This window comes from Penicillium antarcticum, assembly GCF_028974205.1.
Source record: "Penicillium antarcticum strain IBT 31339 chromosome Unknown utg000009l_segment0_segment0, whole genome shotgun sequence".
Taxonomy (NCBI): Eukaryota; Fungi; Ascomycota; class Eurotiomycetes; order Eurotiales; family Aspergillaceae; genus Penicillium; species Penicillium antarcticum.
In genome coordinates, this window is record NW_026695307.1 from 440,486 (window position 1) to 466,498 (window position 26,013).

A 26,013-nucleotide genomic window follows, 5' to 3' on the forward strand; every position below is an offset into this window, starting at 1 on the left:
TGATGGAACTATCAACTATTTGGCTCAGAGCCAAAGAAGACATGGCGTTCAATAATTTGTTTGATTTCAAGTACTTAGTCAGGACTATCAAACGGGAGACTATTTGCGCGTATAATCAGAGCGCCCAACGGCCCGTCCAGATAATAACCACAACATAAAAACCGTGTATATCCATTGAAGAGAATTGAGAAGTAGCATCAAAACCGACGAAGCATTGTCCACGCCCCTATCTAAGCAGAATCCGAATCTTGATGCAACGCAATGCCCGAAAGTAGAGAAAATGTGAAAGAAGTCATGTCCAAAATATAAGACAGCAAAATAACATTAGATGAAAGGTATGAGTGCTGTGCTGAGAACCAAGAAACCAAGAGTATATCAATTAACCCTCTATCCAAATACCTTGAGGAATCCCCATAGTCCAATTCCACTTAGGACAGGGATCGTCAGGTTATCATCCCAGCTCCACATGTCGATGAACTCACTGCCGGCAGCGACAACGCCAGAAACGACGCTCATAACACCCAAAGCCAGAGGCCCGGTGATGACAGCCGAATCACTGGCATCCCAGCCTAGAAGACCGCGAACCGAGTTCGGAAGCAAGTTCAACCGTCCAGTGAACATGAAGGCATCTTCAGGATCGTTGGGGAAAGTACCGACGTATGGTACGAACCAACCCCAGAAAGCGGCAGCAGTGGCAACACCAACAGCCCAAGCGGCCATAGTGCCAGCCAAACTCTTACCCTTTCGGAGACGAGGGGTATAGCGGCCGTAGAGACGGCCGAATGTTGAAGCAGCGGTGTCACACCAACTAAGGAGTAACACGCCCATAACTCCGACGTCCTTGGGGAAGAAGCGCAGGACAACGTACGCTCCAAGGAGGTACCAGATGACGCCGTTATAGCCCGAAACCTCAGTTTCGCGCATGAGCGCACCCATGCATCGGATATAGAGCTTGTTGACCTTCTCAGAGCGATGGCGGATCAAGTCCGTTGCTGCGATAGGTACCAAGGCAGAGAAGAGTACCGGGGTGATTTGTAACGTCTGCACGCCCGACCTGTACAGTTGCAAGGTCAGAAACCCGATTGACACGTGCAGGAGTTTGCGGGGAATTTCATGGCGGTGAATGAAGGAGCGGTAGCGCGAATGGAGCGGGATAAGTCCGAGAGGGGATGGCGACCGTGAGAGATCGCGAAGCGTATCTTGGATGCTTAGTGGCGACAAATAGCCGTTTGAAGCATTGCCGTTGGGCGTGTGCGGCGGCGAAGCTGGGATCTTGGGGTTTGATCGGCGCGCGGGCCTGGAAGGAGTTGTGGAGGACCTTGACGTCCGCTCTGAGCCTGTTGCTTTCCCTGTATTTTCAGATTGGCGCTGTCGGCGCGCAGCGGACCGTGTCGTCGGTGCGAAATATCCATCATGTGTCTCCGATGGGTCCGAAAGTGATGGTGTCGGGGAGATCACGCGAGGTGTTGCCGGGACGGTATTTGGGGAGGTGGGCATCTCGGATGATCTCAAGGCGAATGAGGGGAGCGATGCGACTGGTATTACGCCGGATAGTGGCCGTGTACAGATATCTGCACTGTCGCAGGCAAATAAGCCAAATGGTATAAGTGGATTCGCGAACGAAGCAATGATGGGCGGGTTGGGCACGACACGGTGCCCTATCGACAATTAGAGACGGAAAAGCTTGAAGCAAAAGACAGCCCAGCGCATAATGTGAGTACGAAGAAAAGGCGAGTCGAGCGAAGCTGTAGAAAAGAGAGAAGAACGAAGATATCCCCATTTCCGCCCAATGCCGCAGTCACGTGCGCCGTATCTAATCGATAACGGATTTTTTTTCTTTGCGCCTCAGCAGTTCAAGACAATTTCAAGAATTCGGAGTTCTTGCAAGATGCCTCCTAAGACATCTTCGAGAGCCTGGGATGGCCTTGAGCCATCTCTGTCCGAATGGACACTCGACGCCGTGAGCTCCATGGGCTTCACGCGCATGACCCCAGTCCAGGCCTCGGCCATCCCTCTGTTTATGCAACACAAGGATGTCGTGGTGGAAGCTGTCACTGGAAGTGGAAAGACATTGTCTTTCTTGATCCCAATAGTTGAAAAGCTGCTGCGCCTTGACGAACCCCTCAAGAAGCACCATGTTGGAGCTATTATCATTTCTCCCACAAGGTAAGTGCGGCGCATGAGCAATACAGAGCTTGTTGCTGATAATTGGCACCAGAGAATTGGCCTCGCAAATCTACCAAGTTCTTCTCTCGCTATTGGAATTCCACCCTGCCTCTGCTGTGGCCACTAAGCCTACTGAAGATGGTGCGCCTCGTCCGAAGTCCTCCTCATCGATTTTGAAGGTCGTGCCACAACTCCTCCTGGGTGGCGGTACCTCTCCGGCGGAAGATTTGAGTTCGTTCCTCAAGCAATCACCCAATGTCTTGGTTTCAACACCTGGAAGACTGCTGGAGCTGCTTTCATCGCCTCACGTCCACTGCCCTCAGTCCTCTTTCGAAATGCTTGTCCTTGACGAAGCCGACAGACTTCTGGACCTTGGATTCAAGGAGGATTTGCAGAAGATTCTTCGCAGATTGCCTAAGCAGCGCCGGACAGGATTGTTCAGTGCCAGTATCAGTGAAGCTGTTGATCAGATTGTCCGAGTGGGTCTTCGAAACCCAGTAAAGATCGCCGTCAAGGTGAAAGGAGGCGCTGGTGTTGAGGATAAGCGCACTCCAGCAAGGTATGTTCTAGACCCGAACCATTAGATATTTCATTCTGACTCTCCTATAGTTTGCAAATGACCTATTTGACAACCCCTCCCCTTCACAAATATGCTATCCTGAAGCATATCCTTTCCACAGTCCAACCCACACCCCAGAAGACCATCTTCTTCGTATCGACATGTTCAAGTGTCGACTATCTCGCCGCTATTCTACCAATCATTCTGGGAGATGAATTCCTCATGGTGCCACTGCACGGGAAACATCAAGCTAACGTCCGCCAAAAGAACTTCAACCGCTTCACCACCGCTACGACTCCCGCAATCCTCCTCACCACCGACGTTGCCTCACGCGGACTAGATATTCCATCCGTCGATCTTGTGGTCCAGATTGACCCGCCATCAGACCCCAAAACTTTCATCCACAGATGTGGCCGAGCAGGCCGTGCCGGTCGTCGCGGCCTCAGCATTGTTCTCATCCACCCTGGACGCGAGGAAGACTATGTTCCTTTCTTAGAAATCCGCAAAACCCCTGTCGCACCCTACAATCTGACCGAATTCACCGACGAAGAGGCCAAAGCAGCTACAGACAAAGTACGCAAAGCCGTTCTCAAAGATCGCGCCATGCACGACAAGGGCCAAAAAGCCTTTGTTAGTTGGTTGCGCAGTTACAGCAAGCACCAAGCCAGCAGTATCTTCCGGGTGGCAGACCTAGACTGGGAAGCTCTCGGCTTGGCCTGGGGTCTCCTGAAGCTCCCCAAGATGCCCGAGTTGCGCACATTCACCGGCGACAAAACACTAGGTATGAAGATCGACTGGGACAGCTACACATACAAAGACAAGCAACAAGAAAAGCGACGCAAAGAAGCTATGGCGGAGGCTGCCAATGGCGAAGGTGCCGAGCAAGGAACCAAGCGCAAGCCTACTGAAAGTGTGGCTTGGAGTCAGAAGGCCGAGGAACGAGACAAGAAGTTCAAGAAGAAGGAGGTCAAGAAGACTCGCAAGGAGAAGGAAAGGTGGGAGCTACTGCCCGAGCAGGAGAAGAAGAAGGTTGAAGAAACACAGCGCATGTTGGAGGAGATTCGTGCCAAGAACGAACAGGAGCGTCTTGCTAGGCAGGCTGAGAGGGCGAACGAGAAGGCCAATGAGGCCAATGGCAAAAAGGATGATGATGAATTCAAGGGCTTTGATTAGGTCTGGCCTTTGTATGACAAGTTATAGTGTGAAGTACATATCCAGGTTAATTTCCCCCACACTACTTGGCAATGAGAATGGCTCTCCATTTAGCACATTTTCGGCAATGAACAGACGAAGGTTCACCGGTATATTAGAAAACCTCCACATCGGCCATAGAACCAAAGTGTCTATCACGCTTTGGCCTCGATGTAACATCTGTATGCCGCAAATATGAGCCGCGTAACACACCCAATTGACAAGATAAACAGACCAAAAGACAAGTTATTGAGTACAGATTATCTACTGTTCTATGCAGATATTTCTATCTATTTCACTAACTGTAAACGCGTTGCAACACCCATAGTGTATGGGGGCCAAAGTGTTGAGGCTCCACATAGCGGTACCTTTCCCCGGTGGAACTTGCACTCTACGGGAAGGATACCCGGGGGATATTCAGACATTCACACTTGGCTTGACATGAAATCACTCGTGCGGGGATGCAATGAAAGACATTCCTCTCTCCGACTGCCCCACAGTCAATATCCAGCAAGTCTGCTCATTTGAACCCCATTGGTTGAACAGACATGGACTCTATAAAAGCCCCCGATGTCCAGAAACATGTAGACTTACGGATTCCAACCCGTGCTCCCAGACTTCCCCCCTGGCGAAATGGATATCTCCGAAGTACATTCCCTAGAAGAGGACCGTGACAGGAAGGATGACGAGAATTTCGACAACGAACTTGTGGTCAAGCGTATCCAGACAGCGAACCATGATGGCGTGTTTGGAGAAATCACAGAAAAAGGGCCAAACTACCGCAATGTACTGATCAGATGCTCATACCCAGGACCCTCCGGATATTAACTGACCTCTTTTTAGGTGGGCTTTGTTGGAACAGCTGTTCTGATGGCGAAGTCACAAATTGGTCTGGGAATACTCTCGATCCCATCCGCCTTCAATGCCCTCGGTATGGTCCCGGGTGCCATCTGTCTTCTTCTTATTTCTGCTATAACGACGTGGTCCGGCTACGTGATTGGAATCTTTAAATTGAACCACCGTGAAGTATATGGAATTGACGATGCGGGGGGTTTGATGGCTGGCCCAATTGCTCGCTGGTTTCTAGGAGCTGTATTCTGTATCTGTATGTGTTCTTTACGGCAATTTATTGTGCTAAGCTGACCTAATAGATTGGATCTTCGTCAGTGCGTCCGGCATACTGGGATTGTCAATCGGCCTCAATGCAGTCTCCTCACACGGCATCTGCACTGCCGGATTTGCAGCCATTGCAGCCATCCTTGGATTTAGTGGAAGCAGTATACGGACCCTTGGACGCATCACTTGGCTTGCATGGATCGGACTTCCATGCATCCTGGTTGCGAGTAGGTTCTCTACCATAAAAGTATTGACGATCTGCTGATGTCTCTAGTTATGGTGGTCACAATCGCCGTCGGTGTCCAGGATCGTCCTGCTGCTGCGCCCAAGGATGATCTACCTTGGAATTCTGACTTCAAGATTGTCGGCAACCCGACCTTCGCAGAGGGTATGGCGGGTATCTGCAATATTTTGTTTGCTTTCTCAGGCACGCCAGGATTCTTCGCTATTGTGTCTGAGATGCGCAATCCTCGTCAGTACACAAAGGCCCTACTTATCTGTCAAGCCGGTGTGACCTCTATTTACTTGGTCATCGCATGTGTTGTCTACTACTACTGTGGTTCTTATGTTGCCTCACCGGCTCTTGGATCCGCTGGTGGGCTTGTGAAGAAGATTTCATATGGATTTGCAATCCCAGGATTAATTGTCACTTCTACAATTGTCACGCATGTAAGATATGCAGAAATTCTAGAACGCTCAGAGAGTCTCACATTTTATAGATTCCAGCAAAGTACATCTTCGTCCGCCTCCTACGCGGTTCCCGCCATCTGAATCGCAATACCCCAACACACTGGATTGTTTGGCTGTGCTGCACAGGAAGCATAACCGTTATTGCATACATCATATCCAGCACAATCCCTGGTTTTGACGCCCTGACATCACTGATTGGTGCACTCCTCGGAACAATCCTCTGTTTCCAACCATATGGTTGCATGTGGCTATATGACAACTGGTCTAGAGGAAGACACAGTTCTAAAGCCTGGCTACCCATGGTATGCTTTAGTTTCTTTGTCGTAGTGATAGGCTGCTTTTTGACTGGAGCGGGCACTTACGGAACTGTGCTCGGGGTTATAGCGGCTTCTGGAGAGTCGTCCCCCTTTACTTGCGCTGATAACTCAAACTCTACATGAATCCAGCAGGAATGGAGGTCCTATAGAGCTGTACATAGATGTTGTTGTGAAAAGAAGAGAATTTTACATACATCATTCAATTCATTGCTTTCTGCCGCTGTAGACTCGAAAGGCCTGATATGAAAAGCCTTAAAAGCTACAATGGGGACAACTAATTTGTCAACTGTTTTCAATCGTAGGATCTGTAGGTGTTCACATACCGAATCAAGCGGTTGAACTATACACGAGGCGGATTACTTTACAGAATCGATATAGTCAAACCCAATCCTTTCAATCTCGCATACCAACAAAGTAATAGCCTACACCAAGCTATAAGCCTCATAATAGGCTAATAAAGAATAAAAAAAAGGCTCAGAAGGGCCAAAATGCAAAATCGGATTTCAATGCCAAAACAGGATAAAGTGTCCACCAGGCCAAATAACATGTTCGATGACGCTGCGGAGAAAATGCGGGTTTGCGGGCACAGAACTTATTGGTGAATATCAAAAAGAATATCAGGGGAAAGTGAAATCCAGCATTTCTATTTTATGCCATCTATCCTCGAACGGCAGAGAACCCGATTTTGTATAGATGCATCACCGGGAGGGGAGCCGAGTCTTGTTGATCATTCCCAGGACCTGGGGGTTGGGGAATTGTATAAATCAGGTATAGATTGCATGCCGATAGGCATTCACTTGAGATGATAGGAATCATGGTAACAATTATGCGTTACTCTGCTTGGATGGTACGCCCCGTAGATCCTCGACGTCACTAACCTTGAGCATAGGTGGACACTGGCGGTCACAATTAAATCCGCCATCTAGAGTCATAGGCATCAAAATGGGATAAAAAGGCTGCATAAATAGCGTTCTTGATGTAGCGCTTCAGTGTAGAGACTGTTCGATACTTCACAGCACTGTGCACAGATCCATGTCTCGTATTATAATGTATCAATCAAATTTTAGCCTGAATATGCCTGCTCCAAGTCTGTATCTCGGGCAAATCTCGATAGTTCGACGGAAAGAATTGAGGCCCCAAGATTTTCTTCTGTACCTTTCCAGTTCCCGACTTAGGAAGTTCACCGTGAACAATGCGAAGAATAGTCGGCATTTTATACCCGGCCATTTTACTCCGTAAGTCATCACGAAGTTCCGCAAGGGTCAGGTCTTTGCGTTTTGTTTTGCGATCTTGCTTTAGACTAACAGTGGCAGCAACACGTTGACCGAATTCCTCGTCTTCAACGCCCACGACCATGACTTCTGACACATAATCCAGACCCAAGATCTCGCGCTCGACATCCAATGCAGATATCTTATACCCCCCGGATTTGATAATATCGATTGAGGCACGCCCGAGAATGAAATAATATTTCCCTTCGCGACGGGCAATGTCGCCCGATTTGAAGTACCCATCTGCATCATGGGCATCTGCCGTTGCCTTCTTGTCAAAGAGATATCTATTCGGAGAGCTGTTAGTAACAAGACAAAGACAAAGTCGAGGCGTCACACATACTTGGAGAACATATAAGGACACTTAACCAAAAGATGCCCATCGTCAGCAAGCTTCAACGAAACGGCCTCGGCAACACGCCCAACACTATTCTTTGGAACACCCTCAGAATCCAGATCAGTCTTAATAACCGCCCCAAACTCAGTAGCTCCATATCGAGTCAGAATAGGCTTCTCCCGAATCCGACCCCAAAAATCCTGAACAGGCCCCGGCAGCGCAGAAGTGCCACAAAGCATAGCCCGAATGCCACGTGCACCGGCAATATACTGATCCTGAATCTCTGTCGGCTGATGCGCAATATTCTCCTCAAAGTATCGCATCATCCGCATATAAATAGTCGGCACACCAGAAAAGAACGAAAGGCCACCCTGACGCCAGCGTTCCCACGTCCACGCCGTATCGAAACTCCCACTGCGGAACTCGATGCATGCACCTGCTGTTAGGAATGGAAGGAATGTTAACCCAACACCTGAAGCGTGGTGGACGGGGAGGACATGGAGGACTGTGTCTCGATCCGTGATGCGGTAGTGGTCCATATCGGCTTCGCCACTACCGGTCAGGTAGCTGCGGCGCTGGACAGCACCTTTTGGAGGCCCGGTTGTGCCAGATGTAAAGATTACCAATGCTGCACTGTTCATGTCGGGTACGAGGTCGGATGAAATGGTTGCTTCGTCTGCTGGGAGGAGAGTTGGTCGGAAGTATGATGCGATAGATGATATGCAGGGGATCTGTACACCTTTGCTTTCTGATACAAATTGCACAACTGACTTGGCGGTTTGCTCGCTGGTTGTACTGGCAAGTAGAGCGACACAGCGAGCTTTCAGAAGGAAGTATGATGCTTCTTCGGCTGGTAACACGGCAGCTGCGCTTGATTAGCTTCAATCTGCTTTCTTCTTTTTTATAGGGGGCGACTTACCCATTGGAACTACAGCTGCACCAAGTGCAAGAATAGCCATGAAGCCAACTGTGTATTCATAGCCTCCGGGAGCAAGTAACCCAATGTACACTTCTTTGTCGGCGGCTAGATCACGTCGCGCTTCAACGCTTAGTCTTCCTTCCAATACCTTGCGCAGAGCTAAGACATCTGAAAGAAGATCACGGTATGTCTTCTCAAGACCAGCGTTCAGGTCTCGAATCGCAATTGGGGAAGGCTTGCGTTGCGCGGAACGCAGCAGTCTATGAAAGAATGGCATATTTGGTAGCACATTTTCTCCTAAATGAGCAGGGATAAATTGAGTACGATCTCCCATAATTGCTAAATAGTGCAATCTGAACCGGAACTTCTTGTTGAATCTACGGGACGGGTATTCGATCCATTTTATCCCACGAGTGCCTTCGACTATATGATCTTCGAGTAGATTTCGGAATTAAGCCGCTCATTTCTCCAGCCAATTGCTTGTTGTATAGCTCAGTTCATTCGGCTACTTCACTACGATCTACATCTACCCCGCGGGGATATGCCGGCACTCGGCACTCGGTGATTTTTCTTTGGAAAATAGGTCTGAGTAAAACACCGTGGCTATTTGATTTATTATGAGACATTCAGAGCAGTTTTCTAGTTATTGACAAAGGAAGTCTTGACACAGCTTCAATCATTTACTCAAAATGCCTGACTTTACAGATAAACTTCGCCCGAGCCAGCCAGATGGGCCATCAACACTGGCAAAAGAGCGAGAACAATCAAACATCTCAACCGAAGAGCTCGGAAAACACCTATTATCATCAGATGGCTTCCTAGAGCGACAAGCTCGAATACTACCAATCCTCCAACAAGAAGAAATCCTCTCAAAAACAAAACAACAAAACCTATCCCGACCAGAACGATTCAAACTAGGACTCGTAAGAGCAAAGCTTCTCCGCCGCCTAAGTGACAAATACAAATGGAGCCATGACGACTACAAGATGGCCGAGTACCTAGTGGACGACGTCTCCCCCTACTTCCTCCATATGGAGATGTTCATAACAACAATCCGAGAACAAGCCAGCGAAGAACAGCGCGCATACTGGGTCCCCCTAATCGAGTCCTGGAAGATCATAGGTGCATACGCACAGACTGAACTTGGACACGGCAGTAATGTCCGTGGTTTGGAGCTTGAGGCGCGGTGGGATAGCCAGACCAAAGAGTTTGTGATACATAGTCCGACTCTTACTGCTAGTAAATGGTGGAATGGGAGTCTAGGTCGAGTTGCTAATCATGCCATTGTTGTGGCTCAGTTGTTACTTCCTGAGCCTGACTCGGATCGGTTTGTCTCGCATGGTCCGCATCCATTTATTGTCCAGGTTAGAGATATGAAGACACATTTGCCTTTGGAGGGTATTGTTGTTGGTGATATTGGGCCGAAGTATGGGTATATCACTATGGACAATGCATATATGCTATTTGATCATTGTCGGTATGTCAATTGCCAGTTATTGATCCACCATTGTCTCCCAGCATGACTGACAACAATCCAGAGTGCCCCATTCAGCCCTCCTATCCCGCTATTCAAATGTGAACCCAGAAACAGGCCTCTACACGAAACCAGCCCAACCAGCTGTAGTCTACGGCTCCCTGACCTACGTCCGAGCAAACATAGTCCACCACGCGCGCCTCGTCCTCGCGCGAGCAGTAACAGTCGCAACACGCTACACAACCGTCCGCCGGCAATTCCAAAACCGAGACGGCGACAAGCGCGGACCAGAATTATCAGTATTGGACTATCCAACCGTCCAAATTCGCATCCTGCCTTTACTAGCAACAACATTCGCACTACATTACACGGGTCAAGCCATGCGAACCGTATATCAGAATGCACGAGAAGATATTGAGAAAGGTGATTTTAAATCACTAGCCTACATGCATAGCATGTCCTCCGGACTGAAAAGTCTCTGTACGATGCTTGCGGCAGATGGGATTGAGAGTTGTCGACGAGCGATGGGGGGACATGGATTTGGTGGTGGGAGTGGCTTAATTCAGCTCAATAATGATTACTTGTCGAAGCCGACTGTTGAGGGGGATAATTGGATGATTACGCAGCAGGTTGCAGGTTACTTGATTAAAAAAATGGGTGCTGCTGTTGAGGGTGAAGGGAAGGGTGGTGATGAGATGGATGCTCGGTTTAGAGCTTTTGCTCGGGAGAAGCATGCTGGGGGCTTGTCGTGGGGGCATGATATTTTGAACAGTGATCGTGATATTGTGAAGAGCTTTGAGTTGAGGGCTACTGCTTTGGTATGTCGGAGATTTTCCTCCTGGTACAGGTTCATGAGGCTGACGAGAGACAGGCATACGATGCGTACGAGCAACGAGTGATCAAGAAGAAGGACTGGAACAGTCTTCTTATCCAGCTTCACAAACTCAGCCGGGGTATGTATTCAGACCGAGAGATTCTACGATGCAAATGAACTAAGTGAGAATATAGCACAATCTCAATCAATTATGGTGACAACCTTCTTTGAAGCTCTTTCCGCCGACAAGACCCTCTCAGCCTCGATCAAGACCATCTTATGGGATCTATATCGTCTATTCGCGTTGAACACCATGGAAAATGAAGGCTATGATTGTAAGACGAAGTACTGAAGGGCCCGAGAACTAAAAGAACTAACAGAGACCAGTCTTCCGATTCAGTGCCATCTCACAATCAGATTTAGATGCCCTGCCTACTCGAATCCAAGACCTGATGAGTCGGATAAGACCACATGGAGTCAAACTGGTGGACTCATGGATGATTCCAGATTATTTGCTTGACAGGTATGATGAGCCCCAGTAACATGCGAATCAAGAGTGAGGATTATTAACCTTAGTGGCGGAAATAGCGCACTCGGTCGGTATGATGGTCGCGTCTATGAGGACTTGTTCAACCGAGCCCATCGGTTAAATCCTCTTAACCGGATTACGTTTAATCCGAATTATTGGGAGGACGAAATTGTCAAGGGGAGTGGTGTTGAATGGTCCGAAATATTGTCAAAGCTGTAGATACTTGAGTTGAAAACTATGTGAAAATTTTTGTTCATCCAATGAATTCATGCGAATAGTACTATACGGTCTACGGATATATAATTGGAAGGTGGCGAACTTGAAAAATTTATTATTATTCAAATGCAGTTATGTGCATGACTCTTTATGATGAAGGGATTAGATTGTACCGAACTGGTAAGTAGCCCAGTTGATGACAGGCCCATCGTCAGGGCCAGCAACCTGGTAAGGAACACGGCCCCACTCAGGGTTGTTAATGCCATCAATCCAGTCCTCGGTCTCGATAACGAAGCAGCCGTACTTGTTGACGTGGGTAGCGCCGGCGTCACCACCATCAGCCTTGTTGCGCTTAGCCTGGGACTTCTTGGTGGCGATGCTGCCGTTCTGGCCGCTGCAAGTGTAGATCTGGATGGCAGCCTGGTTGGTGGCGACCTCGAGGCTAATACCGGTGCTGTCGGATGAAGCACGGAGGGCAGTGATCATGGAGTCAGGGGCGTTTGAGGTGGGACGGTCGACCAAGAAGCAAGTGTCGTAGCCGGTGCAGCCGGCACCGCAGAGGCCGGTGGTTTTCTTGATGTCCTTGCCAATTGTCTTGGGGGTGGTGAAGTCCAATGATCCCGCGTAGGTGTTGTCGACATCAGAGATGGTGCCGTTGGGGATGAGAATGCTGTCTCCGGCGATGTAGCGCTTGGAGAGAGGCAGCTGCAGGGTGTCCTCTAGGACATTCTTTTCCTTGAATGCGTTCAAGTTCCAGTAGATGTGGTTGGCCAGCATGATAGGAGTCTTCTCAGTCAGAGCGAGAGCAACCAGCTTGGTAGTCAGCTGGGGAAGACCCTTGGGGTTCTCCGGGGTGGTCTCAGTGGAGACACTGAAAGTGGCATGAGTGATGACATCGCCGGGGAAGTTCTCAAAGCCTCGATCGAGCAAGCTGAAGGTGATGGCAGACTCACTGTGGGCGGTGACCGTCCAATTGCGCATGTCGTAGCCAGTGAAGCCACCGTGAAGGGTGTCGACACCATCGTTCTCATTCTCAGGAACGTGGTAGGTCTTGTCATCGACGGTGAAGGTACCGTTTTTGATGCGATTGGCATAGCGACCTACAACTGCGCCGAAGAAGGTGCGATTGGTCTCACTATCGTGCAGGTACTCGATGGGGTCATCATAGCCAACAACCACATCCTGGACCTTGCCATCTCGATCGGGGACGGTCAAGGAGGTGAGACGCGCGCCGTAGGGAATAAGCTTGGCGGTGATGTTCTCAGCCTTGATGGTGTAGCTCTTGAAGTGGTCACTGGAGCTAGCAGCCGATGGCGAGGAAGCCGAGCCGCGCGAAGAAGGCGACGGGACAGCCTGAGCAAGGGCGGGCAACCCATACAGGGCAGCGGTCACGTAAGATTTAAAATGCATCCTGATTCCCAGAAGAATGATTACCGATAGAAAGAAAGCATAGATTAAAAGAAGACGAAGCGTGATCCGAGTAGGAAAGAGTAAAGATCGGAAGCAACCGAGGGATGCAGGCATTTTATGGGTAGCTACGTGCCGCAACAAACATTCCAAAGCTACCTCCGCATGGCTTGACGCTAGGGAGGCGGGGACAAGCCGGGGTAAGCTTTGCGCGATGAGGATTTATCCGATGAAGGTGTCCAAGGCCAGCTATTGGGCTCCCTGATCGGGCGGAGGCTGGTAAAGAGGGGGAAGATCCGAGCCCCGGAGGCTTTGGGGCATGTAAATGGGGGTTGTGGTCCCGTTCAAGCTTATGAGGCGCCACTGACGGCACGGAATAATGTTACCCTAGTGCTTAGCCCGTGAGATTGGAGGGCAAAACTCCGGTGGAGTAGACGCGAATTGGTTCTTTGTCTTTGACTTGGGAAAAGTTTGGGGAAAACAGGGGGGACGTGGAAGGAAGTGATGTCGATCAGGTGACTCAGCGCCAACATTGTATATGTCTCTTCTACGTGTATTGACTTAATATCTGCTTCTCACTCTTGCGCCAGATCTCAACCTCCCCACCGCCTCGAATTACCCCGACCCGCATTGTGGAGAGAAGGTTGTGCGCAGCGTTGGAATGGCTATACACACCGCCGTTGAAGATGGCAGTGGCATCTTTGCCGAGAGCCGACGAAATGAGGGTTTTACCACCAGGATGTTCTTTGATGAAGTCGGTTACATCGTGGACAACGCCAGCGATAGCCACAAGAGCTTTACCACTCTGCGCTTCAGCAATGAAGTCGTCCCAGTCAACAACAGGGAGCTGTTCTAGAGGGACACCCCAATCAAGCTTGGCTCTTTTCTGGTCGACCTTCTTCTGGAGTTGCTGCACACGGCCCTTTTCAATCTCGTTTGCCCGGAATTGTTTCAGGTTAGTTGCGAGGCCGAGCTGCTTCCACATCCAGATTGACCACTTGGTGGGATCATACTGCCACCATTCGATGGCATTTCGGTAGTCAGAGGGGAACTAACGAGCGTTAGTCGCTTTCATGCAAAGGGACTCAATGGGCATGATCTTACTTCATGGTGGAAATTGTGATAGCCTTCGCCCAGGGTCACCAGTGCGGTGACAACATGGTCGCGAGGAGAGTTTCTATCATCAAATGGCTAGAACTTGTCAGCGCACGGTGATATAAGAGGTTCGGAGTATACTGACCTGTTCACCCAGCCAGTGGGCAAGAGAATTGACACAGAAAGTAGCCTGCTGAACAAACAAGAACCGAAGGATTCCGGCATAAATTAGGCCACCCTTCCAATCACCCCATCCTAGTCCTGCCACAACCATTGGGAACAGCATTCCAAAGACGAGAATGACTGTGCCATAATTCTTATGCTGCCAAACGACAATAGGATCCTCATTCAAGTCCGAAAGATCTGTTCGGCCGCGGTTCTTAGGGTTCTGTTTTAGCACCATCCACATGAAGTGCGAGTACCACACTCCCTTCATAACACTGTAGGGGTCCTTGACTGTATCGGTCCATCGATGGTGTGCCCTATGTTTAGCGCTCCACCATCGAATGGAACCTTGTACTGCACCACCGCCGACGCATGCGAGGAAGATTTGGAGAGGGAGACCTCTAATGATTTTAACATCGGTTAGCGCTTAGTTGCTCATGACCGACGGCCGGAGTGGAAAGATACCTACGCTTCGTATGAACGGTGTGCCCAAAGGCGATGATAGCCAGCAGTGATACCCAGTCCGGTCCATAAGTAATAGAGAATAGCCCAAGCGGCAGTGATAGCTCGCAACTTGGTATAAAATGCAGCGATGCAGCCAAAGAATGGCACGATCAAGATGAGGGAGGTGTTGACCCAGTTGACATGTTTGTGCCAGTTAGTCAAGGTAACAGGCTGTTCGCTGATGTGCAGCTTTTGGCCTTTAGGCTCGGTTGCTTTCATTGTGGAGATGTCGAGGCCGGTGTTTTGTATGGAAAGTATAAGGCTCGAATGTTGAAGGTGAGCAAACACCAGTACTAAGATTAAAGAAGAAATAGAATTAGGATTACGATTGCAAAAACCTTCAATTTAATTGATCTATCTACATTTCTAAGTGACATTTTCCCAGCAATAAAATGTTGAACTGTTGGGATGTCCAGACGTCAGGCAATCGAGGAGGATTTCTTGACGGGATTCGGCCGAACCCCGGCTCCAACTCTAGAATTCTTAGATTTCTAGATTTGTCTACAGCTGAACACCCTTGTTTCTTTCAGATCCTTGGATATGGGAAAGTCGATGAAAAGCAGTGTTGAAACGTCATTTTAGAAAAGCTGTATGTTAGATTAAGACACTAAATTAAGGGTCCTCCCTGGTCGCCGGAGTCTATAAATGGACCCGTTCCGAAATCCGATGACGACAGCAAGGGAGACCCCCAAAGACGTTTATTTCAACTCAACATTTTTAGGAACGTATGCCCGATAGAATTGTTTGATATACGTGTGTTCCTTGTTGAAAGAGCCTAGATTCTTTGCTAGTATTTCGCTCATTTCCGTCTCTACATTCATAGGCTATCAGTCGTTTCCTACCCCAACCGATCCACGGTATATAAAATTCTCTGCCATATGAGGGGAGGGGGAGGGGAAATACCTAAAATAGATCTGTATTAATAAGATACATATTGATGGGGGTGGTATGCCAACAAGAACAAGCTTTGCCACTCTCCATCCTGGGTAGTCCACATCGTAACATGCCATACTACATGTATTGTGTTTGTCATATGAACCATACGCACAACGAACTATACGAGCTATAGCTCGATCTTTTCCCTAATGCAGGCTCTAAAAGTCGCGAGATGAACGCTTCTCTAATAGACGGTTCTGGAATGATGATCCGTTAGGCACTTCCGGAGAAATTAGAAAAGACAGGGAAATTTCTGACCTTTGGGCGAACAGATTGAGTGATGTGGCCGCAAATGCCATGGTTGGTCGCGGTTTGAACAGGACCATGTCACCAAATGCAACAGCATTTCGCACACGGAGCACGGGTAGTGCCAAGAAGATGATCGCACAAGTACCTCCATCAAACTCCATAGATTTGATGGGCTCCAAGGTTGGATCAGTCAAAGAACGTGGTACAATTGCCGCGCTGGTGGACGCTCACGGCGTTACTATGCTTCGTCTCCGTGCACAGAAGACGAAAGACGAATTGTGAATCTAAATTGTCAAGCTAGCTGCATTGTAGGCCTTCTCTCAGGACATGAAATCAAAATGTTGCATGGCGAAACTTTATGTTTCACATTCACCTTTGCAGACGTATAAACAGTAGAATATTCATTCTACTGATCACTGGGCGTGCCTTGCCGATACTCGTTGGGGTGGATCCTTAAAGGTGATCCTTGAGGGGGTGATTGGTCGGCAGTCCACATATGAATGGAGATGGCTGGCTGCTATCTAGTCTAGTTCCTAGAAACGGCCATCCAAAATCAAGATTCATGTAGAATCACAAGTAAGCCTATGGTAACTTATTCTATTTGATCACTAATCAGGCCGATGATGTGATCGTATCTGCGAATGAGGTCAGCCTCGGGTACATCATCTCCGCATTCCTGACAAATGCGAGGTACAAAGTTGCTCACTAATGCATTGCTGCTCGCCATATAAAACATTATAATTCTCCACGCCTGCAATGAATCAATACGGATTCAATTAAATTGTACAGAGATCTACCTTACTGGCAGAGCAAGTTGCATACCTGCACAATGACGACCACTACAACCGAAACCATAACTACAACAACCCAAGATCCAACATACATCCCTCGAGGCTCAGCAACAGCGGGCCTTACCTTTTATGCCCCACCTCTAGACAACTCCGCTCCATATAACTATGTCGAACCCCAAGCACCGGGCCAACTTCAGCGCAACTACCTGGAAAATGAACAAAAAATAACAATAACCGACATCCGCAACGCCGAAGGCAACTTCACGCTAGACAAAGATGCCTTCCAAACTCTTATACAAATACCCACATCAACAACCTACCAGACCTTTGACTCAGAGACATCCATCAGAGAAATCTACTATCCAGAAGTCGAGTCTCTCCTTCTATCAAAGATACCAGGGGCACACAAAGTTGTCCTCTTCGATCACACAATTCGCCGCCAGAAAGATGGCGCACCTCGCCAACCTGTAACTCGAGTGCACGTCGACCAAACACGCCGTGCAGCTGCAGACCGCGTGAGACTTCACATATCAGACCCCGAAGAAGCAGAAAAGCTACTGAAAGGACGTTATCGCATCATCAACATCTGGCGCTCACTCACAGACGAGCCAGTGCAATCCGCGCCCTTGGCGTTTGCGTCGGCGACGTCTGTAGACTCTGAAGATCTGGTTCCCGTTCAGCATCGGTATCCCAATCGTGTTGGGGAGACTCTTGGGGTGAAGTTTAATGAGGATCAGAGGTGGTACTATTGGTCTGGTATGACACCTGACGAGCGCTTGTTGCTCAAGTGCTCTGATTCAGCGGTAGCCTCGGGCTCCGAAGCTGAAGTGGGGGAGTCGGTTCCTCATACGGCATTTTGGGATGAGAGGACGCCTGTTGGGGCGAGGGGAAGAGAAAGTATTGAGGTCAGAGCTTTAGTGTTTGGGTGATTTCTTTTCATTGCATTGTATCATCAAATTGAAACATCAATCATAGGTAATAATAAGAATCACATGCACTAAAATATGATGTTTAAATTGTATATAGCAGTTGGTGTTCCTAAGAAGTTAGGGCTAACTGTGAGGTGGCTACATCATGATGACAGTAGGCAAGAGCGGAACTCACTACCGGAGATTCTTCAACGAGCCCATAATCCGTCTTTCTTGTAGTGTAAGTCCCAGCTTTGCAAGATCGAACTGAAAATCTATTTCTCAGCTTCAATGCTTCGGCGTACGCTCGCAACCCACCCCGCCAACCTCATCGTTCCCAAGCTCCCAATGTCAACTATCTCAAACAACCAAAGAACCACAACGAAGACACCCGCCCCAACCATCAAAGGTAGCGTAGAACCATCGCTACGCACATTCACCGACACAGCTTCATCTCCAGAAACACACTCCCGTATCCTCCCAGCAATAAAACACGATCACCAGGAACTCGAATCCCACAGCCACAAAATCCTCCATTCAACCGATCCCGATGAGCAAACCCGTTTCCAAAACCAATTAGTTTGGGAACTAGCTCGGCACATGGTTGGTGAAGAACTAGTTGTCTACCCAGTCCTGATCGAATCCCTGAAAGAAGGACAACAGACAGTCGATAGGAATAGACTGGAACATCAGGGCGTCAAAAAGCAGCTCAAAATGTTTCAAGACCTGTCATCTACCGACCCGCGATTTATACCTACATTGAAGAATCTTCTGAGGGATTTTGAGATTCATGCTAGGCATGAGGAAGATGTGGATTTGCCTATGCTTGAGGATATGCTATCTAAAAAGGAGAGTGTGGCGTTGACGAAATCTCTGGATCGAACTAAGATGTTTGTTCCTTCTAGATCACATCCACTTGTGCCCAATCATCCACCATTTGAGACGGCTACTGGGTTGATGGCTACGCCTATCGATAGTTTGACGGATTGGTTTAGGAAGTGGCCTGGCGAGAAGAACAAAGCATAGATGCCTCCAGACACAGTTTTTTTTAAAGTGGTAGGACGTGGCAAATCTACTTGAGCCTAGATTCTAGAGAGCCAAAACAGGTTGACAGAAATTTGGCTTACTTCATTGTCCATTACAACTGTTCCACAAGAACTTCTCATCTACATGCAAAGTAAACAATAGCTAAGCAAATCACTACCAAGACAAACCCAATCCATGCAATAAATCGTCACTTCAGATCCAGACCCAGAATTTCAATAGTCATGCTGCAAAGACGATCCCAAGCCTTACGCCTTAGCCGCCACAGGCGTCGATCCAGTCGTGCCCAACCGGGGCCCCAAATAGCCATGCCGCTGCAAGCGACGTAATTTACCCGATCGATTGAAATTCTCGATCACGGTCTTCTGCATCTCTTCATCCCCAGATGACGATCGCCGTCGCCTCCAGGCCTTTCGAAATTGCACTTGCTCTTCGTAGTGTTGCTTATGTCGCATTGAGAGGAAACCTACATGGGATTCTTTTTCTTCACTCAGGGCTTGAACCTATTGAACGAAGGTTAAATTAGTCCATGGCGAAGAAGCAAAGGTTAATATTGTATATCAGAACAGAATACAGCATAATCCCAGAATAGAAAATATTGCAGGTCGAAAAAGTAAACTTCACTTACACAAGTCAACCACAACTCCTGCTCCGAGCTCCAGGCCTTCTGACACCTCGCTAGCTGCCTCTGTGCATGCAGGAGCTCTTTCTCCTGCTCGAATGTCCACCGGCATTGACTGCGGACAATACTCGCCCAACTAACAGCACGAGCACACTCAGCCCGCGCCGAACGAGCCTTCTCAGTGGAACGAGAGCAGCGCGCGGAAGTCGAATCCGATTCCAATTCAGACATATTACTCGGAGTGGCACATATTGGTTGGAGAAATTCTGCAGACTCGCGTGCATCGTCTCTCACCGCTAGATGGGCCTGCAGGGGACTTGATGGCGAGACGTCACTGTGCAGGTCCGTAGATGCAATGTGTTCGGCGTTTGGGCCGTTCGGTTCGGTGTCGGTGCCGTTGTTGGTGAGGTCAAAGTCTGTCTCTGGTGATTTGCCTTTTAGGCTACTTCGGCGTCGCCAGGGGAGGGACAGCGGCGGGAGGGCACGTTGGACGATTGTAAACATGGTCATGACTGGTTCTGGGGCATTGAATGTGATATACAATGATGTGAAGTACTATATAAGACGGTGGAAGTATAGCAGTGTTCCAGAAGACTTGGTGTAAAGAGGTAAATCACTTCTTCTTCCATCGTACTTCTCATCCCTGCTTTATAAGGCTGGAGTTCATCCGAGGTGGTACTTCTAGACCCAGCCAGACCGACGCCCAAGGACGAAAACAGTGGTGCAGGGGCACCTCCCACGGAAGTGGGGGATGCGAGGCTCCCCGGCTTCTGCTTGGCTGGCCACGCGACAAGACACGATCGTGCAGGTGCTGTTGGTTGGTCTAGATGATAGAGTGCTGCAGGTTTGGTTGGAACTTCAATGACTACGTATATTGTTTGTGTTTGTGTCAGTTGAAGGGTTGGTGTGACATACTCGTCTGAGATGGCAATGAGACAGAGCTTTCTTGAGGCACTTTGATGGTTGATCTGGACTGGGGGCTGTATTGTCAAAGATCTAGATTTGCTTCACTGTGAATATCGCCACCCTTCAGGTATTCGGGAGAATAAGGAACCTCTACGCAGGCTATCGTCACGGTTGGCTGGAATTATCTGTTCAATCTGCAATATCCAGCCTCTTACAGGGTGTTCGCGTTTGAACACAGGGATCCCCTTCCGAGAATTGGTACTTTGTGATATGGAAAACTTGAAATTTATACTACTTTCATGTACAGAAATCATTCATGTCCAACAATGAGGCTAGAATCCCAAAGTAGAAAGGAAAACGAAGCTCCAAAACGCCTAGAAAAAAAACCCAATCCTACACAAAAGCCTGACCAATAACCGTGAGGGAATCATAACCAAATCAAGAACAGTCCCGTTCCAAAACAAACCGTTGACTCCGAGGGAGATGTTGCTCGAACATCAAAGTGTGGACCAAGAATGAGACAAAGAGATAAAAGACAAAATTAACAGTTTCATCGCCATGTATCAACTGAAGTACCCCGGTTGGCCTTGGCCTTCCTTTCCTCTCGGATCTGCTCGCCAATGATAATGCTAATGAGTCTCCGATGCAGATCGGCTTCCGTCCAATCGATCTGTCCACTTCCACCGTATTGGATATCTGCCCGAGAAAGTTCCTGGGCGAATCGGTCGATAATAGCAAATTGGATCTCTGTAATGGGCACCCCGTGATGGCCATCTGATGTCCATATCCAATCACCGACGATAGCAGCCCGACCTGGAGAGTCGAAGTACTGGAAACGCTCGGGGTAGCGCTTCGCTATTTGGTAGATACGGCGAAGAGCGATATAATGTGCATCCGAGAAGTAACCGAAGACAGCAAGTGGTCTAGGCCCTGGAGACGCCTCATGCAGATCGTTCGCTGGGGTTGCATCCTCCACAGGCTCTCCAGACACGCTTTTTTCATAGAATGACTCCTCATCTTCGACTGCAGATTGATCATCCTTTTGCATTCGAGGAGATCGAGTGAGTTGTTGCCAAGGGCTCGCAGGTGATTGACTTCCTTGCCTAGAGAGTGGTGCATCATCAAGGTGCCCATCAAGTCCCCTCGCGGATTCAATTTGAGCCACTTCATCGTCGTCTTCATACTCTGACTCTTCGGGGATAGTAGTGACGCTTGAGCTACGTGCTCTGGTAGGAGCTTTCAGCCATTGTGGGGTAAAACTGGTGATTCTCTTCAACCAGGATGACCCTTGTCCTCCGCTGGGCTGACGAGTCTGTGGAGTTGATGTTAAAGGCGCATCAGCAGACTTAGATCGATCAAGAGCAGCGTTCGAAGCACTGTCGTCATCTTCTTCTTCCAATGAGTGCTCCGCATGCGGGCTTTGATGAGAGACTTTAGGAGACTCGTCGGCCTGGGGGACGTCTGGAGATTGGGAGAGAGGCTGCAAACGAATATGCGCCGGGGTACGGGACACGTTCTCCTTCCTCTCCTTCAAAGGAGACCCATTTAGGAGGGACCGTTGGGTCCCTAGCCTTCGATTTAGCATAGCGCGAGGGGTGCTCGTCCCATTGTAGTATTGCGCACGGTTCGGCGTGTCTTCTTCCGCGAGCAAAGCATCCAGATCAACCTTTTGCTCTCGGAGCTCACGAACCTTAGATGGGCCATAGTACAATTGACTATCACGTTCCGTATCAACGTAGCCTGGAGACGAGCTCCACTGGTTTTGACGCACTGAGTTTGCTGCAAGATCTCTCCAAGGACTGGCAGCTTCTGCGGCCTCCTCTCGAAGGCGTTCATCTTCGGAATGTTCTGAGATATGGTCGTGGTCGTTGGCTTCGAGTTGCCAGATATCATCGTAGCCATCTTCCTCCTCGAGCTCATCCAGAGGTTCGGAATCGGCTGCTTGCTGTTCACGGGGCAAGGGTTCAGGCACAAGATCAGGTTTAAAATCCTCAGGCTCTTCAAAATCCGATTCACCATCCGGTGCGGGTTCGTCATACGACCTTCCGACAACGGCCTCGTACTCCTCGACCCCAGCATCACTTTCATCACTCTGGATGTAAACTGCGGTCCTTGAGTTTGAGGCCTGGCGACTGACTTCTTCTCGTTCAAGCTGCCACTGTGCCTCTCGCCGTGATCTTTGGACAGACATCGGGCTTTGTTGCATGGTGTTATTGTGCTTGGGTTGTGGCGATGGTATGAACAGGTCTAGTTCTTCCACTTCGTCATCAGAAGGGTCTTCCCGATAAACCTCCTCTACTTTCTCGTCACCAGACTCGTAAAAGGCTGGCTCTTCTGGCTGCTGCTCATAGTCATTTGCTGCCCCCTCTGCTTGAAGACGCTCTGCTTCTACTTGACGTTCTGCCTGCGCCTGTTGCTCCTCCTTGGCTAGGCGCTCTGCCTTTGCTCGACGTCCAGCCCGTGCTTGACGTTCCTCTTCTGCCTTGCGTTCTTCTTCTACCTTGCGGTCTTCTTCTGCCCGGCGCTCTTCCTCTGCCTGACGCTCTTCCTCTGTCTGACGCTCTTCCTCTGCCTGACGCTCCAGCTCGGCTTGGCGTTCTGCCTGTGCCAAACGTTGAGCGCGTGCTTGTCGTTCAGCGCGTGCTTGACGCTCTTCCTCCGCCCGACGTTCTTCTTCTGCCTGACGCTCCAGCTCGGCTAGGCGATCTGCCTGTGCTCGACGCTCAGCCCGTACTTGTCGCTCTGCTCTTGCTTGGCGTTCTTCCTTTGCCTGGTGCTCCAGTTCGGCTAAGCGTTCCGCCTGCGCTTGGCGTTCTTCCTCTTCCTCACGATCTATCCGTGCTTTGCGTTCCTCCTCGGCGAGGCGCTCTGCCTTTGCTCGGCGTTCAGCCCGGGCTTGTCGCTCTGCTCTTTCTCGGCGTTCCTCCTCGGCGTGGCGTTCTTCCTCTGCCTGGCGTTCCTCTTCTTGGCGCTTTGCGTAGGCCTCCCGCTCTGCCACAATCGCAGCGGCCGCTTCTTCATCGGCAATCATTCGCCGCATTGCAAGTTCCTGCCCTAGACCCAAGGCGATCCGGAGCTCGCGTCGAGTACGAGGGTTGAATGAGCTGAAGACTCTTTCTAACCGCTGTCTTTTGCGATTGCCATCGTTCTGGTCGGACCATTCGTCTTGTTCTGGTCTGAACAGACCTTGCAAAGCAATGCCGGTACGAACAAGTTTGGCCAGACTTTTAAATGTTCTCCTCTTTGGGGGGGCAAGTGCTTTGATAGGAGACTGTACATCATGGAGTTGCGGGTAGGAGACTTCGGTGAGATAGTTAACGGAAGGTCGCTCAGTCGATCGCAATAGTGCATGTGGCCGAATACGAGGTGTTGGCCCGTCGTAATTCATAAAATCAAGATTTGTACGTGGGCTTAGAGATATAGGATCACGAGTATCGCGTCGGAGGTCTTCGATCGTTCCGGCAAGTCTGCGTTTCAATCGATCTCCGACTTCTTTCGGCTTTAAACCTCGATCTCCAGCCTGAGTACTAGAGCTAAGTCCATATTGTTTGGCAGATGGAAGGGTATCAAGGGAAACCATAGTAAACCCTTCACTTTCCATGATGGAATCAAACTCTTCATGGTCGTCTGTTGGATCTGCAAGCGGATCAGTCTCAGGGTGCCCATTCCTCTCTGAGGGCTGTTCAGCATCAGCTTGTTGTGCTTGACTCTCTTCTTCGGCCAGCGAAGAGGTGGGAGTCGGAGTTGGATATGTACGTGGCTGCGGACTTTGCGTGTTGTGAGACGCTCTAGATGATGCGATGGCTCTCTCACGGGAAGGAGATGGCATTTTGGAAGGTGTCGAATGTATGTTGTCATCATTGTCCAAGAAGTGATGTTCTGTGGCGCCAATGACAGGTGTCTCCAGACTCGTGCGCCCATATTCACGACGGGTGTTATTAAATTCTTCGGTCATCGTTTGAGTGGGATCTCGAAGATCAGCAATGGACATGTCAGAGTTCCCCCAGGAGTCCTCTTCAGAATCTGGATCGGCGGCTAGGTCGATTGGACTGGGTTGGCGGTTAACGTCAACATTATCATGAATAAAATCGTCCTCCGGACTGAAGGGCTGTAAGCCCGGGTCGGTACCACTGGCAAAAGTATCCATCGGGCTACCTTGTTGACCCCAATGAGCATCGCTGGTGATGGTGTCCATGGGACTTGATCGTTGATTGGCGTCACTAGCAACAGTATCCATTGGACTGAGCTGTTCGCCCAAGCCAGTGTCACTGTTGGGTACGACATTCATCGGACTAAAAGGTTGATCATATTCCACAGTCGGTGTAGGCTGATCTTCCACCATCTGGAAATCCTGCGCCTTCGGTCTGGGTGTACCCTTGGGTGGTCGGCCTCGCTTTCGTGGCTGAGATTCTTCCCATCGCGGTCCGGGAGTATGGCCAGGGCTACCAGGGAATGGAGAATCTGTCGGTGTCTGGGCCTCTGATTTGCGTGGACGGCCTCGTCGCTTTGCGGGTGTTTTCTCCTTCAATGGACTCCGCTCATCCTTCAAAGGGATCATAGTGGTGGTTGTTGAGGGTTTTAATCGTTTGCGCGACGGACTAGCTTGGTTCTCATTCTCGTCCTCTTCATCTTGGGTCGCCTCGAGCGTGAGCCGAATGCGCCACGGGCTCACATTTCCATCCTGCTTCTCCGGAGAGATCGACCTCTGGCGACCATCAAAATTCATTGAAGGCGATCCGGGGAGTATAACATCGTTGAACTGGATTGAATGCGCGCCTTTAGCAGGACTGAGGCTGGCGCGCGACCGCTTCGCCGGGGTTTGTCTCGCGGGAGCTCGTTTCGCGGGAGTTTGATGGCGCCTCACTGGAGCTGGGGACACCCAGCTTTGGCGTCCAACAAAAGGTTTCATTGGCGAAGAAATGAGGTATTCTGCGTCACCCGGTGGGCCCAGGATATCGGGGGAGGAGGACTGACTGCGCGACGAGGTGGAGTTGGACATGGCGGACTCATGCGATGGAATTTCGGGAGGCACGCGTGCCGCCAAGGGGGTGGAGAGCACGCCCTGCGGAATGCGTTCGAATGTACAACGATCAATCCAATATTAGGAATTATTAACAGAATATCGCTTCAAGAGCAAAAAGCAAGAGAAAAACGCGGGGCAGACATAAACAAGTCTCCCGATGCGGTTCGAAACGTCGTCCTCGAGGTGGTTAGGTAAGCGCCTCGTGCCCAAACAAAACTCCTTCTCTTTGTGCCTCTCTTTGTTTCGTCTTTATTTCTTGGAATATCGAGGGTATGTTGGGAATACTCGATTTGAAGATGCGAATTTTATTTTCATCGGCTGATTGCCAGTAGAATTTTGTAGATCTGCGTCTACAGCATCCATAGTAGGCACGCGATCCAAATTCCCACCACCAGCCTACGCAACCAACTGCACACACTGCAAAACCATACGAACATCATCTTTGGATAGTCCAAGTCTTCTTGTCCATCGTGCATGCCAGTATGTCTCCCGTGGCAGATTTCGGCCCATGACCGCCGGCAAAACAACTATCTCGGTATCCACGTCGTCTAGATCCCGATGTTTTATGAACAAATAGCGCCGTTATGTTCTGCGCGTATAATGTCTCCAACCAACTCATGTCACGGACATGGTTTCCTCCGTCGCAATGCCACCTTTCTCTGGCAAAGGAATAAGCGGAATGGTCGGGGGACAGAAGCTTTGTAATATGATGAGAGCTTCAGTTGGCTTTGGGAGTGCTGTAGGACCAATATTTTTGAATAGCA

The 26,013-nt window shown here is 49.5% G+C and overlaps 12 protein-coding genes across 12 annotated transcripts; 6 read left to right on the forward strand and 6 right to left on the reverse strand.

Moving 5' to 3' along the window:
- Positions 1 to 387: 387 nt before the first annotated feature.
- Positions 388 to 1,497, reverse strand: N7508_008520 (diacylglycerol/polyprenol kinase family protein; the record flags this gene model as incomplete). The annotated part of the gene is made up of 1 exon (XM_058466584.1): positions 388 to 1,497. One exon carries the CDS (start codon positions 1,495 to 1,497, stop codon positions 388 to 390), a length of 1,110 nt encoding a protein of 369 aa, XP_058314430.1.
- A 391-nt stretch (positions 1,498 to 1,888) lies between these two features.
- On the forward strand, positions 1,889 to 3,898 carry spb4 (ATP-dependent RNA helicase SPB4; the record flags this gene model as incomplete). Its single annotated transcript, XM_058466585.1, has 3 exons — positions 1,889 to 2,166; positions 2,219 to 2,725; positions 2,776 to 3,898. 3 exons carry the CDS (start codon positions 1,889 to 1,891, stop codon positions 3,896 to 3,898), a joined length of 1,908 nt encoding a protein of 635 aa, XP_058314431.1.
- Positions 3,899 to 4,549: 651 nt separating this feature from the next.
- On the forward strand, positions 4,550 to 6,162 carry N7508_008522 (uncharacterized protein; the record flags this gene model as incomplete). Its single annotated transcript, XM_058466586.1, has 5 exons — positions 4,550 to 4,702; positions 4,760 to 5,021; positions 5,068 to 5,259; positions 5,307 to 5,701; positions 5,752 to 6,162. The coding sequence occupies 5 exons, from the start codon at positions 4,550 to 4,552 to the stop codon at positions 6,160 to 6,162; spliced, it is 1,413 nt and encodes a 470-aa protein (XP_058314432.1).
- Positions 6,163 to 7,095: 933 nt separating this feature from the next.
- N7508_008523 (uncharacterized protein) lies at positions 7,096 to 8,843 on the reverse strand (the record flags this gene model as incomplete). Its single annotated transcript, XM_058466587.1, has 3 exons — positions 7,096 to 7,597; positions 7,654 to 8,512; positions 8,567 to 8,843. The coding sequence occupies 3 exons, from the start codon at positions 8,841 to 8,843 to the stop codon at positions 7,096 to 7,098; spliced, it is 1,638 nt and encodes a 545-aa protein (XP_058314433.1).
- Positions 8,844 to 9,255: 412 nt separating this feature from the next.
- On the forward strand, positions 9,256 to 11,602 carry N7508_008524 (uncharacterized protein; the record flags this gene model as incomplete). Its single annotated transcript, XM_058466588.1, has 6 exons — positions 9,256 to 10,043; positions 10,105 to 10,858; positions 10,888 to 10,993; positions 11,049 to 11,189; positions 11,242 to 11,377; positions 11,431 to 11,602. 6 exons carry the CDS (start codon positions 9,256 to 9,258, stop codon positions 11,600 to 11,602), a joined length of 2,097 nt encoding a protein of 698 aa, XP_058314434.1.
- A 159-nt stretch (positions 11,603 to 11,761) lies between these two features.
- N7508_008525 (aldose epimerase family protein) lies at positions 11,762 to 13,009 on the reverse strand (the record flags this gene model as incomplete). Its single annotated transcript, XM_058466589.1, has 1 exon — positions 11,762 to 13,009. The coding sequence occupies one exon, from the start codon at positions 13,007 to 13,009 to the stop codon at positions 11,762 to 11,764; it is 1,248 nt and encodes a 415-aa protein (XP_058314435.1).
- Positions 13,010 to 13,553: 544 nt separating this feature from the next.
- On the reverse strand, positions 13,554 to 14,989 carry N7508_008526 (acyl-CoA desaturase; the record flags this gene model as incomplete). The annotated part of the gene is made up of 4 exons (XM_058466590.1): positions 13,554 to 14,057; positions 14,111 to 14,197; positions 14,247 to 14,667; positions 14,736 to 14,989. 4 exons carry the CDS (start codon positions 14,987 to 14,989, stop codon positions 13,554 to 13,556), a joined length of 1,266 nt encoding a protein of 421 aa, XP_058314436.1.
- Positions 14,990 to 16,030: 1,041 nt separating this feature from the next.
- On the forward strand, positions 16,031 to 16,237 carry N7508_008527 (Alpha-galactosidase/alpha-n-acetylgalactosaminidase; the record flags this gene model as incomplete). The annotated part of the gene is made up of 1 exon (XM_058466591.1): positions 16,031 to 16,237. The coding sequence occupies one exon, from the start codon at positions 16,031 to 16,033 to the stop codon at positions 16,235 to 16,237; it is 207 nt and encodes a 68-aa protein (XP_058314437.1).
- A 547-nt stretch (positions 16,238 to 16,784) lies between these two features.
- Positions 16,785 to 17,675, forward strand: N7508_008528 (putative methyltransferase; the record flags this gene model as incomplete). The annotated part of the gene is made up of 1 exon (XM_058466592.1): positions 16,785 to 17,675. The coding sequence occupies one exon, from the start codon at positions 16,785 to 16,787 to the stop codon at positions 17,673 to 17,675; it is 891 nt and encodes a 296-aa protein (XP_058314438.1).
- A 270-nt stretch (positions 17,676 to 17,945) lies between these two features.
- N7508_008529 (HHE domain protein) lies at positions 17,946 to 18,680 on the forward strand (the record flags this gene model as incomplete). The annotated part of the gene is made up of 1 exon (XM_058466593.1): positions 17,946 to 18,680. The coding sequence occupies one exon, from the start codon at positions 17,946 to 17,948 to the stop codon at positions 18,678 to 18,680; it is 735 nt and encodes a 244-aa protein (XP_058314439.1).
- Positions 18,681 to 18,946: 266 nt separating this feature from the next.
- N7508_008530 (uncharacterized protein) lies at positions 18,947 to 19,830 on the reverse strand (the record flags this gene model as incomplete). Its single annotated transcript, XM_058466594.1, has 2 exons — positions 18,947 to 19,201; positions 19,327 to 19,830. 2 exons carry the CDS (start codon positions 19,828 to 19,830, stop codon positions 18,947 to 18,949), a joined length of 759 nt encoding a protein of 252 aa, XP_058314440.1.
- Positions 19,831 to 20,776: 946 nt separating this feature from the next.
- On the reverse strand, positions 20,777 to 25,225 carry N7508_008531 (putative AT DNA binding protein; the record flags this gene model as incomplete). Its single annotated transcript, XM_058466595.1, has 1 exon — positions 20,777 to 25,225. The coding sequence occupies one exon, from the start codon at positions 25,223 to 25,225 to the stop codon at positions 20,777 to 20,779; it is 4,449 nt and encodes a 1,482-aa protein (XP_058314441.1).
- Positions 25,226 to 26,013: the final 788 nt, after the last annotated feature.